Here is a 14612-nt window from a genome sequence, read left to right as displayed (position 1 = left end):
TTACATTTGTAAACTGGCCACAGCGAATTGACCACCCTTGGTACGCTGGTAATGGAGGAGCACAGAATGGGTAGCCAGTGGCGAATATTGGTGCATAATTAAGTCAATACACTAAAACTGCACAAGAAAAACGGATCATGCAAAAGTGGAAAAAGATTTTGGGAGAGAAAAAGGGGAAGCAAAGGCAAGAGTTATCAGTCGTGTAAGAAGGTGGAGAACAGGATGGACAAACGAAGTGTGTATTTAGAGCGATTAAGTCGACATAACACATTTCGGGAACCTGGGTGGTCAATTCAGAGTTCAGAATGATTGAGTGATGGGCTGCCAGGCGGTCTTTCGTGGTATTGTACTGGTCACGCCGAAACGTAAGTCATACAGTACAGTACCACTTACAAAAGCCTCAGGCAAAACTGTTCTCCAGAGTGTGGCGGTGCAGTGCTGTAACAAATTTGTTATTGTAAATTTAGTGTAATATATATCTTTGCAAGACGAAAAGGGTTGTACGATCTTTAATCTTCGATCAAGGGTTGCAATTCTACAGTAAAACAAGGGATTGTCATGCACTTATTTCTTGTGGCATGATTGCCAGCCAATGATTACTTAAACTGGTGTACTAACCACGCCAGCGGTTGCCTGCTAGACTTCGAACTTTAGAAAGTTTGGATCCGGTTGGGGTCGATATGATCGGAAATACATAATTTACAAGCAAATCGTAATTTAACCACCAAGGTGTGGTTATCTTTTGATCTAATTACAGTTGCTTAACTATCCTATCTGATTGGCCCGTGATCGAGTGCATCGCTGAGGAGGTTTGATATCCATCCAAGCTTGCCGTAAGCAGATCATATCTACATCCGCAAAATGAGGCCCAATTTGCCTCAGTGTCATATTCTTCCTCTTGAATTCACGAAGCTCCCGTTTCTCCGTTGACTTAAGTTTCCGTCGAAGTGTCTTCACCGCTGAATGGTTCGAAATCTGCTGTATCGGTCGCTGTCTTGCCTGGGCTCGGGTAAGAGGTTTCTCGGGATTAGTTATACAATCCCAACCAAGAGGTGTGGTCCCATCGATGAGTTCTTGATGGGCAGGAAGATGACTTTCAGGCCCCTTCTCCACAACAGAACATATGCGGTTGCCCGACTTGAAAATCCGGCGTTCATTTCGCAAGTTTTTCTTCTTCTCGTTCACTTCGTTTGCAATAGTATTCGTTGATGGGCTTTCTCGAATTCGCGATTCAATGGGTGTCGTCGTCTTGACCTGAGCCCCATTAGGAGATGGATTGAGAGAATGTTGCTGGTTAGCAACGGGATCACAAGATTGGTGTGCATCCTCCTTGTGGCGATGAGCCGGGTCGAGAGTACGACGATCAGTCACCTGGGAAATAAGAGAGGGCTGAATATCAACACCATGACTACGAGACAGTGAATGTGCTGCATCATTGGATGGTTTGATATCATGCTCATCCAGCGGGATTTCAAGGGAGCTCGTTTGCATAGAACCTTGATCACAAAGCTGACGTCCGTGTCCTTTCTGAACCTCCAAAGGCCCGAGGATTCTCGGATCAATGTTCTCCAATTCAGGAGTTGTTGGTCGCGAGCTGAGTGGAGAACTTGCTGCAGAAAAGCAGGAACCAACTGAGCTAGTTCTGCTGCTTTTAGTTGACATATCACTCAAACTCGAACAATAGTAGTACTGTGGATGCTCCTCCACAAAGGAACACAGCGCGGGGACAGGCATGAAAGTGGTGTCGGCCAATTGATGCTCATATTCGTGACGCGGAGGTGGATAGCGGTAGAAGCGGAGCCTCTTGGAGCGGCCCTGCTCTGGCTCTGATAAGGACATTTGCGCTTCCACCTTGCAGGGATGCTTTCTCTTCCTCTGGCGTTTCGGACTTAGCCATATGGCTTTGTTTAGCCTGTGGGTGTCGTGCAAATGGTGTCGGAGGCCACGTTCTTCGTCGAACGTTTGACCACATCCGCACAGTGGCTTCGTTCCATGACACCGATATCTATTCATATGCTGTTCTTCAATATGTTGCCTTAAATTGCCACTGTTCAGCCAATAATTTAATCGATCTTCTGCGGCACCCTCCTCGTTCCACAGGCAAAAAGGGCAGTAGCCGGGACGGATCACAGTGTGGCGGTAAACGACCACCTCACAGTGCTGAGTTCTCCATGACTGGAGGTGGAAAGAGCAATGATCTCGCCATTGATTTGACTGAAACCACTTCATGCACTCGTAGCAAAATTTCAACTTTGATTCTGAGACTTGAAGATGCAAGGCCATCTCGCGTCGAACACAGTTATGAATGTGGGCACTGCGGTCAGTTTTTTTCAGACTGAGAACATTAGCATAATTCCATCATTATACGACTAAGCAGCTCACCATTTGATCTCTTTGTGACAACCTTTAGTGGGGCAGCGACCTCGAATGGGACTTTCATGTGGAAGATAAACCACATCGAAATCGCGATCACAATGAGTTCTTAGGTCTTCCACGAAAAGAAGCATTTCATTGAAGGAAAGCTCCTTGTCAGAAGACATCAAGGTTGAAACTCGCGCAAATTCAGACATCATCAAGGCCTGAGCCCGCGTGCAAACGTCACCATCCTCAAGTACTGGCTCTTCTTTCCCCTTGTTGAGAATTCTTTGGTCTCTTCTTTCCCGTATCCAGCGGTTTTGGTATTCCTTCAACCCAGAAAGTCGGAATCGAACTAATGCCTTTCTGTAGTTCAACCGTTCGGCATTTATAGATCCTTTTCTGCTATTGAGTGCTTCAAGTTCCGCAATCCGAATTCTGATCTCGACTAGTTCTGGCTTCTGCAGGATATTCTCTTCAACTTCCGCCGGCAGTTCCCCCGGAAGTCCACGCTCATAAAATTTCTCAAATCCTTGGAAGTATTCAATGTGACTTGACTGGTCTTCCTCGCCGAGAACAGCTGAGACTGTATCCATTGAAGAGCAATGTAATACATAGTCTTTAGGATACGTCCCCGCATCTTTGTGTCCATAGATTTGAGATACTAAGGCAGAACCATGCTTTCCTATGCCAGCTGTTAGCAAAATCTTTCTCTTTCGACAGGATGTGAGCTTTGACTGCCTCACCTTCAATCACACTTCCCAGATACTTCCGAATTTTGTGAACAGTCACACTCTTGTTATACCCGGCGGTCGTGACTATTCCGCGTAGTAACTCACAAAATCGCTCCTTATGGAGCGGAACGTCTTGTGGGCCGTCGGCTGTGACATTTCTGAGAACAGGCTTTTCCAGATATTCATCCTTCCAGCGCAACTCAATGGGCTTTCCGCTTGAAAGGTCAAACTTGGCAAGATCTTCTACCTTTTCGATGCCGAATAGGGCACCGTGCTGTAGGGCAATAGCTAGGAGAATATATCCAGAAGCGAATTGTGGTCTCTTGGTGTCACGTATACCGATTCCAAACCTTAATTATCGGTCAGCGAGTAGCTCTCAATTTAAGTCAGCTGATTCAAGGTTGTATATGTAGGGGCTTACACCGTATAGTCTGGGTTTCGATTCCCTTTCAGCCACACTTGGTTGACTTTCCACTCTAATTTCCAAGGTGACGTAGACGATGGAAACAAAACCAGATCGATGTGCTTGATTAGAAATTAGCCACGCACAATCCCAACGTCGCAGTGTCGTTACCTTGTATCTTAGGCCTCTTTCTTTTTTATCCTCATGAGCCGGTATAAAAGCTCCAATTCTTGCTCCCGTAAACAGATATAACTGAAGAGCTAGCAGGATGATAGCCTTGAGTAATCCAGGCATGAACCGGCGATGATCCGCTTGCCACATAGACGATATCATTCGGAGAAAATCCTTTTTGGTAAAGCTGTGGTCCGGGTCTTCAACATTCTCAATCCACCTTTCCTTTCCTGCCAATGTTCTCCTTATCCACTGTGTTGCGGTTAGTTTTGCTTGCACTGTGAGATTTAACAACAGCTTACGTTATATATCTCGCTCCGGTCTTCCATCACAATTTTGATTTGCAATTCTTCTTCAAACCCACCAAATAGCCTTTCAGCACAGTTGAGGACCGATGTCATCACTGGCCGTCCATTTTTGCTTTTCTTGCCTCGCGCAAAATGACTGTACCAGCGAATAAATTCTTTGAGGAGCGTATGATCTGGAGTCGGACAGCCTGGCCCGATTTCGTAGCCCTTGATTCCATGTTGTACAACGAAGCTATGAGCAAGTCAGTAACTCACACGGCGGGCACTCCTCATGGACAATTGCGTCCAAACTCACTTCATCCAATGACGGACAGCTTGGGAATACATCCTCTTTGTCTTAGGTATCCTTTTGTCTTTTTCTCGGATGGAGTCCTCAGCTGCATGAGCGCCAAAAATATAGCCGCTCTTTGCTAGTTGATTTCGGCAATTCTCTTTGGCGTTGTCATCTTGTTGAGCAAAGAAGAGCTTCCGACCCATGACTGAAAGAATCCCAACAAAACGTCAGAAGAAATCAATTGAGGGGGATATTGAAATAGAGGATGAAGAAAAATCTGTGCGGGAGCTTGAGATGAGAGACATAGCTTTAATTTGTACTTCAGTACTTGGGCACAGATCTTAGTAGTCCGATGACCGAGGAAGGGTTTTTTTCTGCGCCGGTGCATGGCAGATAGGACCCAAGTCCTCCATTGTTGTGTCATCGTGCACCAGTGCGTTATTTTTTGAGAGGGGAACGAGAAGATCGAGTACCTCAAAAAACAGGGGCACGGTTAAAAATTAGGTCCATCAAAAAAGTAGGTCGCAAGATAAACAGTACTGTGGGGCAAGCGCTCTTTTAGGTATGGACTGAGTGTCGACTGAGTGCTCAATAGATGCCCTGGATAAATCCTGAGTAATTAATCCGGGACAGATCAGTGAGTAGCCAATCACAATCACTGAGCACTCACTGAGCGCTCACTGAGCGCTCATTGGACCCCACTGATCATCACGTGATGGCACTGAGCAGCTCAGTGAGTCTGAGCCCAGACTGAAATGTACTCAGTGAGCCTGACTCTGAGCGCCCTCATTAAAGCGGCGACAGCTAAGATAGGAAAGCCCCACCTGGCAGAGGAAAAATGGTACGTATAGTGCCCTATGTACTTCATCACGATGCTCTGTCGCCATCTCACGATGCCGAAGTACATCGTCTCGAGCCACTCGATGCTACATTCAATATACGATATCCCCTCTACGCCCTTACAAAACTACTAAAAAGGCCCTTTCAAAGAATAAGATCAATAAACTGGAGTCTAAAGCTTTCATAATAAGTTTATACAAAAGAAATATAAAAAAAAGATCTTTATCCGCGAGGAGGTGCTGCCACCACCTCGCATCCCACCCGCCCACTCTCCCCAGCTAGACCATTCGTGGAGTCATGCTCAACACTAGAGGCCTGTACCCATACCCATATGTTTGCCCATTCCAAGGCACACCCAAAGGTAATCACCGACGGGAGACCACTAGGCCATATGAGGGGGGAGAGTGACTGGAATACCGATACTGGGGTTATATCCTACAAAATGTTTAGATTTTGAAGGGAGAAGTTGAACATTCCCTTACACTGTAGTTTGTTGGGAGGAGAGTTACTGTAAAGCGACTGGAGATCAGATATTAGACATTTTACAAATATTTGTACATTTTGAGGGTTCAGGCACGCCTGAAAGCTATCTTTCCATCATAATATCGTCCACTCATAAGAATAATCTGGGTACGCTGCACGAACTAGAGATCTCTGCATCCTTCCATCAAACACAACCTTGTGAAACAACTTTGTTTGGATCACCAGAGCCGTGGACAGTAAGTACCGGTGATCATCACTGTATCGCGTTGCATGAGCCAGAAAGATGAAAACAGAACGGGGTATTACATCCACAAAGATTAGAACAAACCAGAATTTCGAAGATCGAATAGACATGTCATGAAACATGTACGAGTCTACCGCAACGACGCAGTAGACTTGGCCTCGCGCAATGAACACCGATCCCACTCGTGAGCCTCATCCTCCGCACGATAGAGAAGAGGCCTGCGCATATCTTCAATCGAACGATAATATGCGGGCGTGCTGGGGCTCTGCATGAATGGGTCTGGTGTCAACTTGCACCGGTCAGCAGAAAGCAACTCCCCACCCGCGACCCGGCGTTCAAAAGAGGAAGATAGACTGGGAGCGACGGACGCAGTAATGATACCCATATTCTGGCTCTCGGGGTGGGCGAGACGGGTCATACCTGGAGGCATGGCTGCAGTGTGAGTTGGGGTATTTGGGGAACTCAGGGACCTCAGGGACGACTCGTCATGCATGACGGTTTGCTGAACCCTGTTTCGGAGTGCAGGGTGCACTTGGCTTGCTGCCTGAATGTTATTCTCAATGTTCTGGAGAATATCGCGTGGGATCGGAGGGGGAGTCTCCGAGCGCTGACTGGCTTTATCCGAGGCTTGTCCATCCTTGGAGCGACGAGGGAGCCAGGAAATCTTGCCTGCACCGCTGCTTGAGCCGTTGCTGTTTGCATCACGACGGCGGGTGCCAAAGATGTTCCACTTCTTGCGTCCCTCAGCACTGCCAACCTTTCCACGAGTCTTTGAATCGTTGGGTGGGATTATGGCGAGTCCCTTCTTGATAGAGAGACTGCGCTGGAAGGGTGGACTAGCCTCACCTTTAGCCATGGATGATTCTCTCTGCTGAGCCTGAGCGGCTGTCATTGATCGCGGCAGAGGGGAGATGCGCACCGGCGGGATTGGAGACTCTGGCGATTTGAGCAAGGGCTCAGCACTGGCACTGGCAGGCTGGTTGCCAAGTCGCTGAGCCAGCCCCGGAGGAAGCAATTTGGATTGATACGCCCCCTTTTGCTTCATCTCCGCAATCTCATTCTCCATCGCTCGGATATGCGCTTCCTGCTTTTCCGCGATCTTTGCAGCTTTATCAGATTCAGCAGTGAATCTTTCAATCGCGTTCTCAAGCTTCTGGGTCATCTCTTGCATGGATAGAGCCATGTTCTGTAGCTCCACATCCACTTCATCCAGAAACTTGCTTTCCAGGATCTCAATACGCCGGTCTTTCACGACCTTGTCCAGGTCGATATCCAGCTTGTACTTCTTGATATCCTGAGAAATCTCCGTCTGTCGGAGAGAAAGCTGATTGTTCATGCGCTCAAGATCTTTGATGCTCCGGACCTGACTTTTGATCTCATTGTTAGTCCACTGTGAGAGATCATTGACTTGTGCAGTCAGGCTGCTGATCCCCGACTCAGCTCTTTGCTGAATCATTCGGACCATCTCATCGAAATCCTTCGCACCCGCTTCCGTGCCCGAGATCTTGAGGGCTGGCGAAATGGGATTGTCGAGCGATTGGTTGATTCCCTTGAGACGCTCCTCGAATCCGGGCATAAAGCCAGACCGCAGACCCGAGCTCAATGCACCCTCCTGGTATGGACTTGGCGCCGGAAGCGCGGACTTGACAGTTGGCGAAGGGGTTGATGGAGAGGTTTTCTCAACATAGGTCCTGCGAATGTACTTGACCTTGCCCGAGCCCTCTGTGAGATCGCTCGGTTTCGGAGGCGAGTCTCCAGTAGGGGGAGAGTCAGCATAGTCAGCTGCCGGGGAGTTTGGCATCACCGGAGAACGATCTGTGGTGAAAGCCCCAGGTCCAGGGAGGGTAGCCAGAGGGCTAGGCTTATGCTTGCCAATGGGAATTGGGATACTTCCCTTGGTGGCAGGGGTAAGCTTCTCTTTGGATTCCGCACGCCCTGCAGCAGCCTTCACCTGTTCCCAGGTACCGATTTGCTGGTCATTGGAAGATCCCGAAGGAGTCATGGATCCATGAGCGTGAGTGTATGTTCCTGAGGGAGCAAGTGCGATTCTGCTGGGTGGTGAGCTGTGCTGCGTGGTGGAGACAGGAGAGGTGAGAGGAATTGCAGAGGGTCTGATATTTTGCATAGGCTTGGGCTTATTTTGGAATGGGAAAATGCTGGGCGTGAACCCTGTAATACCACCGCCGGTGGTGGAACCCTGGGTGCCATCTTGCTTCTCACTGGAAGGCAGCGGAGGAACGGCAATGTCTGTGTATTCATCTTTTGCAGCTTCTTTGTGAAGATCTTTGAAGCTGAGCTTTGACCTGAGAGCTTCAAGCCGGGACTTTTTCTTCCCATCTGCAGATGGGACTGGTTCAGGAGTGGCCTTTGCACGAACCGCGTCTGGCATGGAACGTTTTTTGAGCAGGGTGCGAGGACGAGATTGGGAAAGCACGTTCTCTATACCACTCTGAGAATTCTCATCAGTAGGCAAGTAACGCCTGGTATGTGGCTTGGGCATGGGAACTGCCAGTTCCTGATCGTAATTCAGGCCAGATGGATATCTGGTGATTCTGGGCTGAGAGTCTTCACTTGGACTTGCGAGGTTTGAGCCCTCTGAATGGAAGGAATAGTTAGCAACTTTCTTTTTGAAGAGGTCAAAGTCCTTTGTTGACTCGAGAAAGGAAAGTGTTAGACTTATTTGGGTTAAAATACTCACCAGATCTCTTGCGCGGGAGTCTGCTAGTGTCGCCTCTTGCCCTCATCATAGAAAAGGCGTTACCCTGAAGGATGGATGGGCTGTTGGGGTCCCGTCCAACCGGAGATGGAGAGGGCACCGGCAGGTTGTCACCAGATCGGACCTCACCAGCAAGACGGGAGCCAAGTTGATGAGGATCGAGCCCGGCAGCTGCAGCTCGCCAGCCACGGTACTTGAAGCTCGGCGGGTCCTCTTTGTCGTCCATCGTTGGATTGGACGATGACGATGCGATGCGGGTCTGATCAATGATAGAGCGGGTCTGAAAAGAGCGGGTCTGATGAAAAAAAGCGGATCTGATGAATAGGGCGGGTGCAAAGGGAAGATGTAGACGGTCGAACGAGGAAAGCGGGGCAAGGATGGTGAAGAGGGTGAAGATGAAGATGAAGGGAGAAAAGTGAAGAAAGGTTGGGATTCGACGAGAAGGTAAACAACCCACAGGATGGCGTTTCCTAGTGACCGACCAAGCACGCGTTCTGAGTAAACAAAATCACAATCACGATCAGTGTCCTTGGGTCTGTTATGGTACTCAGATTTTGGCAAGAGCCCCGATGCATGATCAATCCCAAGCTTGTTAGATATGGGATAGACTCGACTTGAGAAATAATATTTGTACACTACTACCACTGTCCTACTCGACATGCTCAAGCTTCAATATTCGCTATAGAGGAATTGGCATGAACGAAAGTGTCTTGATAGACATAAAGTCTCGTCGGTAGAAACATCCTTCTCCCAATACAATGCAGCGAGTTGGTAGCCAAGAATTTTACAAAGAAGATCAGAACAAGTCTATATGAAAGCTTGCATTGATACTATCTGAACCCCATCAGGATTGCGAATCACCCAAGCTTGCCGACTGAGAATTGCTGCGTCCAATTCATTTCGGTTGCGAACAGCGACGTCGATTCGAGATACTGACGTATGAAAGATCTGTCATTGGCAATGTTAAAGCATCGCAGTGAATCACTCGGAGATTGATTCTACTGTCTGCGTCTGGGATCTCGTAGCATCTGGGCGAGACGCAGTTGCTGCTCGCCTTGTTGGAACACCATCCGAGCCAATTGCTGGTTACTTCTGCCGAGGGTCTCCATCATGACTGCCACAGCCTCCATGCTTTGACTGCCCTGTGCTGTCGTAGTCGAAAACTGTCCAGTGCCCTGAGTCTGTTCGGTCTGTGGGGGAGCAGTCGTAGCTCCACCATGTGCATTGCTTGGGGCCGAAGACGAGCGTGGCTTGGGGAAAGGTACACGGTTAACGGCATACTTTTGTCGCTCGCGGGCGCACCAGGCCAACCATGCATCGTCAAAGGTCCTCGAATTGATAGGGAGAAGCTTTCCGTTCATGTATTCTCTCCATTCGGGAATCAGCTCATCGAGGACGTTGTCGGGTACGTAACGAATGCCGAGGTCATTGGACTTGAGTGCAATGGGGAAGTATTGGGGCCGAACTCGACCAACCCAGTGACCGCCAACGTAGAAAACCTTTGGATACAGCCGTTTTCTCTGGTGGTCGTTATGCTGCATGACATCAATCACTACAGAGACCACGGCGGGGTCACTGAGGTCGAGATCATTGGACTCCATCTGTGTCTGGTTTGTAATAGGAGAAAGTATTATCAGCAAACTGTAGTAAAATATCAGGTTAGAAGACCACAAACCTGCATGACTTGCGAAGAGAGGGTGATGTTCCGGTATGGAGGTGATGAGGTAAAACTGAACGGTTGTTGTGAGGAAAGGGGGACTTTCCGAGCGTAGGACGACGCTGAAAGGTGGTAGTTATCGGAGTGAGGAAAACGAAGAGGACACGCAGAGACTGAGACCGAAACTAGAAAAATTCGGAAGACTTGAGAAAGCCGGAGAGAACCGACACGAAAGAGCTAGTTGCGAGTTTCTGTTTGCAGGAAAAAGCTCTGAATAGACGCATCAAACTCAACGCTGTGAAGGTGCCTACTATATGAGACCGCATTTCTACCAGACAATTTCAAATAGACTTAAAATCAGAAACAAAGTCTCTCGGCACTAGATGATGGTCCATTGCCAAGACTTCTTTCTCCAAGTAACCTGGCTGAAAAGTTGTCCCGGGGCACGAAGCTGGCAAACATCCAGAGTTTAGAGCAAAACATAGCCAATGTGGCCTAAACGGAGAGGTAAGTGCTCTACTCTACACTCTCTGGCCAAAGATGTCTGATGTTCTCACGGGTGCGTTAGAGCCGCATACTTGAAAATTTGAAACTTAGCAGTATTCAACAAGAGTATTAATATCCATCATAAAGAGTTAAGATTGATCTGGTCACTGAGATACGAGTGGGTCAAAAGTGCACTACTTATCTTGTCGGGCAAATCTGTGGCCAGGGAGTGTATATCGCCGTCTCACAATAAGGATCATTGCCATCATCTCCGTCCAAATCAAGATATCCAGTTCTGGACCAAGACCACCCCTAATGCAGAATTATGAAGTTAATCATTCCATTCAATTAAAGTTTCCGGGTAACTCTCCAAGTGGAGAGAACCACGGAATATCCGATCAAACAAAGAACGCGTGGTGTATGCCGCGGAGAACCCGCATTCCCCGCATTCCAACCCCAGGATTCCTCACAAGCCCCAAGTGAAGACTGAAGAATATGACAGGCTTAACCGAATCTTTGGAAATAATTCCTATGCCGTGGTTGCTTGGTTAAATCTGAGCACTGGCCTCATCTATTCTCGGGGTTAGGAGCCTGGATGTCAAAAATATGGTTCGTATATTTAACTTTCCTGACAGCCGCAATGCCAGTTTCTTTGTTGGATGTGTCGAGATATCATCTCGTTCAGAACAAAGAAAACGCGCTTGGATACAATAATTGTCGAGAGGCTATGGAGGCATGGTTATAAAAGGGTGACCGTTGTTGCGGTGGCTAGGTTACAACTTCGACCTCTTTTCTTCGGCTGTCAAGCATATTTCATATATACAAGCTGTATTCTGAAAACTCGCATCAAGTACAGAAAATGCGGACCTTGTCTCTTTACATTGTCTTGTCTTTGTTCATGGCTGCACTCGCAGCTGCGGCCACCCCGGCCGAAGGATCCTCAGCTGGAGCTTCACCAGCTGGAGCTTCCCAACAATGGCCCATCCAGCTCTTCAAAAGCTCCCCACTTCAGCCCCCGTAATGAACGTAACAAAGAATGGCAAGACACAGCCAGGCTACATCTTCCTATCTCCATACGACGCACTCAAGGGCTATGGTTTCCCTGCCATTTATACAGACGACGGCGAGCTCGTCTGGCAAGGTCCGCCGGGGAGCATCACTGGATTCCAGACCCAGACACTAAACGGTGAGCCTGTCCTGACATACTGGAACGGGACTGTCAGTATGCTCGGGTTTGGCTATGGATCAATCCACTTCTTGAATCAAACATATGACGAGATTTACCGAGTCACGCTGTCGGATGGCAATCGAACGTTCAAAACCGCAATGGGATCACAATTCCCCTCTTACATTGATGTCCATGAAGATGCGATCACCAATCGAGACTCGGTGCTGGTGACTGCATATAATGTAACCAGCGCTGATCTACAGAGCGTCGGTGGACCGAAAGATGGCTGGATTTATGATGGTCAATTCTATGAAATTGACATTGTAAGCAACGATGTGCTTTTCAGCTGGAGCGCGTCGGATCATTTGAATCTATCAGACTCAGCGACGCCCCTTGCCGGATCTGGGAATAATCAGAGCAATCCATGGGATTTCGCGCATCTCAACTCGGTCATGAGATACGGAGACGAGTATATCCTTTCGGCGCATGGCTATTGTAGTGTCTATGCGCTTGACTCGAAGGGAGATATCAAGTGGACTCTCAATGTATGCCCATTCTTCTCTTACATGCACTCCTCTTCTAACGGACTTGATAGGGGCAAACGGGCGGTGATTTCAAACTAGGGGCGGGTTCAAGATTCTGCTTCCAGCACGCCGTGAGGATCGAATCGCAGACAAACAATACAATTACCCTCCGCATGCACAACAACGATAACGCACCCTTTTTGAAAGGAACAGCAGCAACGACTGGACTTCTTCTCGACTTGGACTTCGACACCATGACGGCGAGCTTAATTCGACGTCTATGGGATGCAGAGGAAGTCGTCTACCCCGTTACCCAGGGCAGTTATCAGAACCTCACCAATGGCCATGTATTACTTGGCCACGGCGCGGTCCCCAAGTTTGAGGAATACGACGATGCAGGCAGTGTGGTGATGCGCGCACGATTTGGCTACGATAATATCATGTCATCATACCGTACCTTCCGCGCAGTTTGGAGTGGAAAGCCAACTGCGAAACCGAGTGTCTATGCTTGTCTTGCAAAATATAATGGCGTTGAACAGGTACGGGTGTATGCCAGTTGGAATGGAGCGACTGATGTGCAGTCCTGGGATCTTTATATTGGAAACGAGAAGGATAAGTTGCAAAAAGCGACGACTGCGGTTTATAATGGCTTCGAGACGGAGATTCGACTGCAGACTTCGAGTAAGTATGCTCTAGTCAATGCTGTCCAAATCTCTGGGAGTGCCCAGTCAGAGGTGGTTCAAATTCAGGGAAGCTGCTAGGAGGTGAAAAGCATGCAGTTACATGTTCGTCGTCGTTTATAATTGGTCTATAGTTTAATGCTAGGTGAATGATGAGCATGAAGTATAGTTTGGACATGCAGAATCATCATTGTCATCAAAGCAAAGGCCGAAAAGGGCCCTTGTCCCATAGCCATCCTGCTGCCATATATCTTCATGAGACTGAGCTAGATTATTTCAGGCACTTGCATCTTGTTGACTGGGTAGTATCTGCCCGATCCTGATCAATGGCATCATATCGACTTGTTCGAGTAGCCAAATCTGGCAGACTGAAATGACTTGTCCTAACCAGTATCCTGGGCCAATAATATCACCATGAACAATTCACCATGAAAAGTCAGATCAATCCTTTTGAGAATGACTCATTGTTGGCGGTGCCAGTTGTCATCTCACCATCTTCCTCTTCGGGAAATGCCCGTTGTGTCGTTGTGTCAGGCATCAAGCATGATCACATGACTTGCATATCCCGCGCGACCACTTCCGTTTCGAACATCACTTGGACATGATGTGCATGTCATTGACTTGGATTTCTTTCTCGCAGATCGTTTAGCGTTCTTGTTCCTACCTCAGTCTCTATGACTCTATCTGAAACCCGAGATCCCAAGCCTCGCTGGCAAGTATCCCAAAGTGTCATGCCCTCGAGTCGGCCCGCGTAGGTTCCATGGGACTGACTGGCTTGAACAGGCTTGGGCCGTGAAACTTTTTCTTGGCTCCGACCGTTTGGTCCCTGGACCTGAACCAAGTTTCGTTGCCATTGTCCAAGTATTTCCTCCACTCTCCATTCCAACGATGAAGATACAGCACCCTTTCAGTCCTTTGACTCACTGCGATACAACTTCCTATTGTTTAGGCCATGCCGCTCCATCCTGGTGCTCGCAGGTGATCAGTTGACAGGTGGAGTGGAGAATCCCTGCACTACGGCCCCCTATTGGCCTCTGATTAACTACTGCAGCGGTCTACAATCCGCTAGTCACTAGCGCCCTTTGACAGTGGGCCTCTACTTTTTTTTTTTTTCCTCGGCCATGACGATATTGGCGGATTTGCTCGGGAGAGGTCGTGCGACCGGGACAGATGAACAGTTGTACTGTATTTTGAGCAGCGCATGAAGAAGCTGGATCATCCAAAAGTACTCCGTGCTTCGATACCTGGGTATCACAAGGAAGCATGACCAGTTCCGTCGCACGCCATCCCCGGTCCTTAGACTTTGAGAAAGTCTCCAGGGGTCCCGCAGGAGCTGCTAGCTGCCTCTGACAGTGTGGTGTGCTTGGTTGCCCCCTCCAAAAATTCAGAACGAAGAGAAAAAAGCCTAAACGCGAGGATCAGCCATGCATTGCACCGAGATCCATTGTCCATTGGATGCCCGGGGAACTGCTGCAATACTAAACTCACTCAATTGAGTCAATTCCAGGACCTGAACGGCCAAAGGACCACATCCAAGGGAACCTCGGCGGCAAGGCAGCTTCACCGCAT

The 14612-nt window shown here is 48.4% G+C and overlaps 3 protein-coding genes across 3 annotated transcripts; 1 reads left to right on the top strand and 2 right to left on the bottom strand.

The window, feature by feature from the left end:
• Window positions 1-5942: 5942 nt before the first annotated feature.
• On the bottom strand, window positions 5943-8754 carry N7458_004659 (uncharacterized protein; the record flags this gene model as incomplete). Its single annotated transcript, XM_056908041.1, has 2 exons — window positions 5943-8407; window positions 8511-8754. 2 exons carry the CDS (start codon window positions 8752-8754, stop codon window positions 5943-5945), a joined length of 2709 nt encoding a protein of 902 aa, XP_056766659.1.
• A 772-nt stretch (window positions 8755-9526) lies between these two features.
• On the bottom strand, window positions 9527-10129 carry N7458_004658 (uncharacterized protein; the record flags this gene model as incomplete). The annotated part of the gene is made up of 1 exon (XM_056908040.1): window positions 9527-10129. The coding sequence occupies one exon, from the start codon at window positions 10127-10129 to the stop codon at window positions 9527-9529; it is 603 nt and encodes a 200-aa protein (XP_056766658.1).
• A 1517-nt stretch (window positions 10130-11646) lies between these two features.
• Window positions 11647-13124, top strand: N7458_004657 (arylsulfotransferase family protein; the record flags this gene model as incomplete). The annotated part of the gene is made up of 2 exons (XM_056908039.1): window positions 11647-12384; window positions 12435-13124. The coding sequence occupies 2 exons, from the start codon at window positions 11647-11649 to the stop codon at window positions 13122-13124; spliced, it is 1428 nt and encodes a 475-aa protein (XP_056766657.1).
• Between the last annotated feature and the right edge of the window lie 1488 nt (window positions 13125-14612).

This window comes from Penicillium daleae (genome assembly GCF_028827525.1).
Source record: "Penicillium daleae strain IBT 16125 chromosome Unknown utg000005l_segment0_segment0, whole genome shotgun sequence".
Classification (NCBI taxonomy): Eukaryota; Fungi; Ascomycota; class Eurotiomycetes; order Eurotiales; family Aspergillaceae; genus Penicillium; species Penicillium daleae.
The sequence above is the reverse complement of the archived record's forward strand: the minus strand, read 5'-3'. Positions and strand labels throughout refer to the sequence as shown.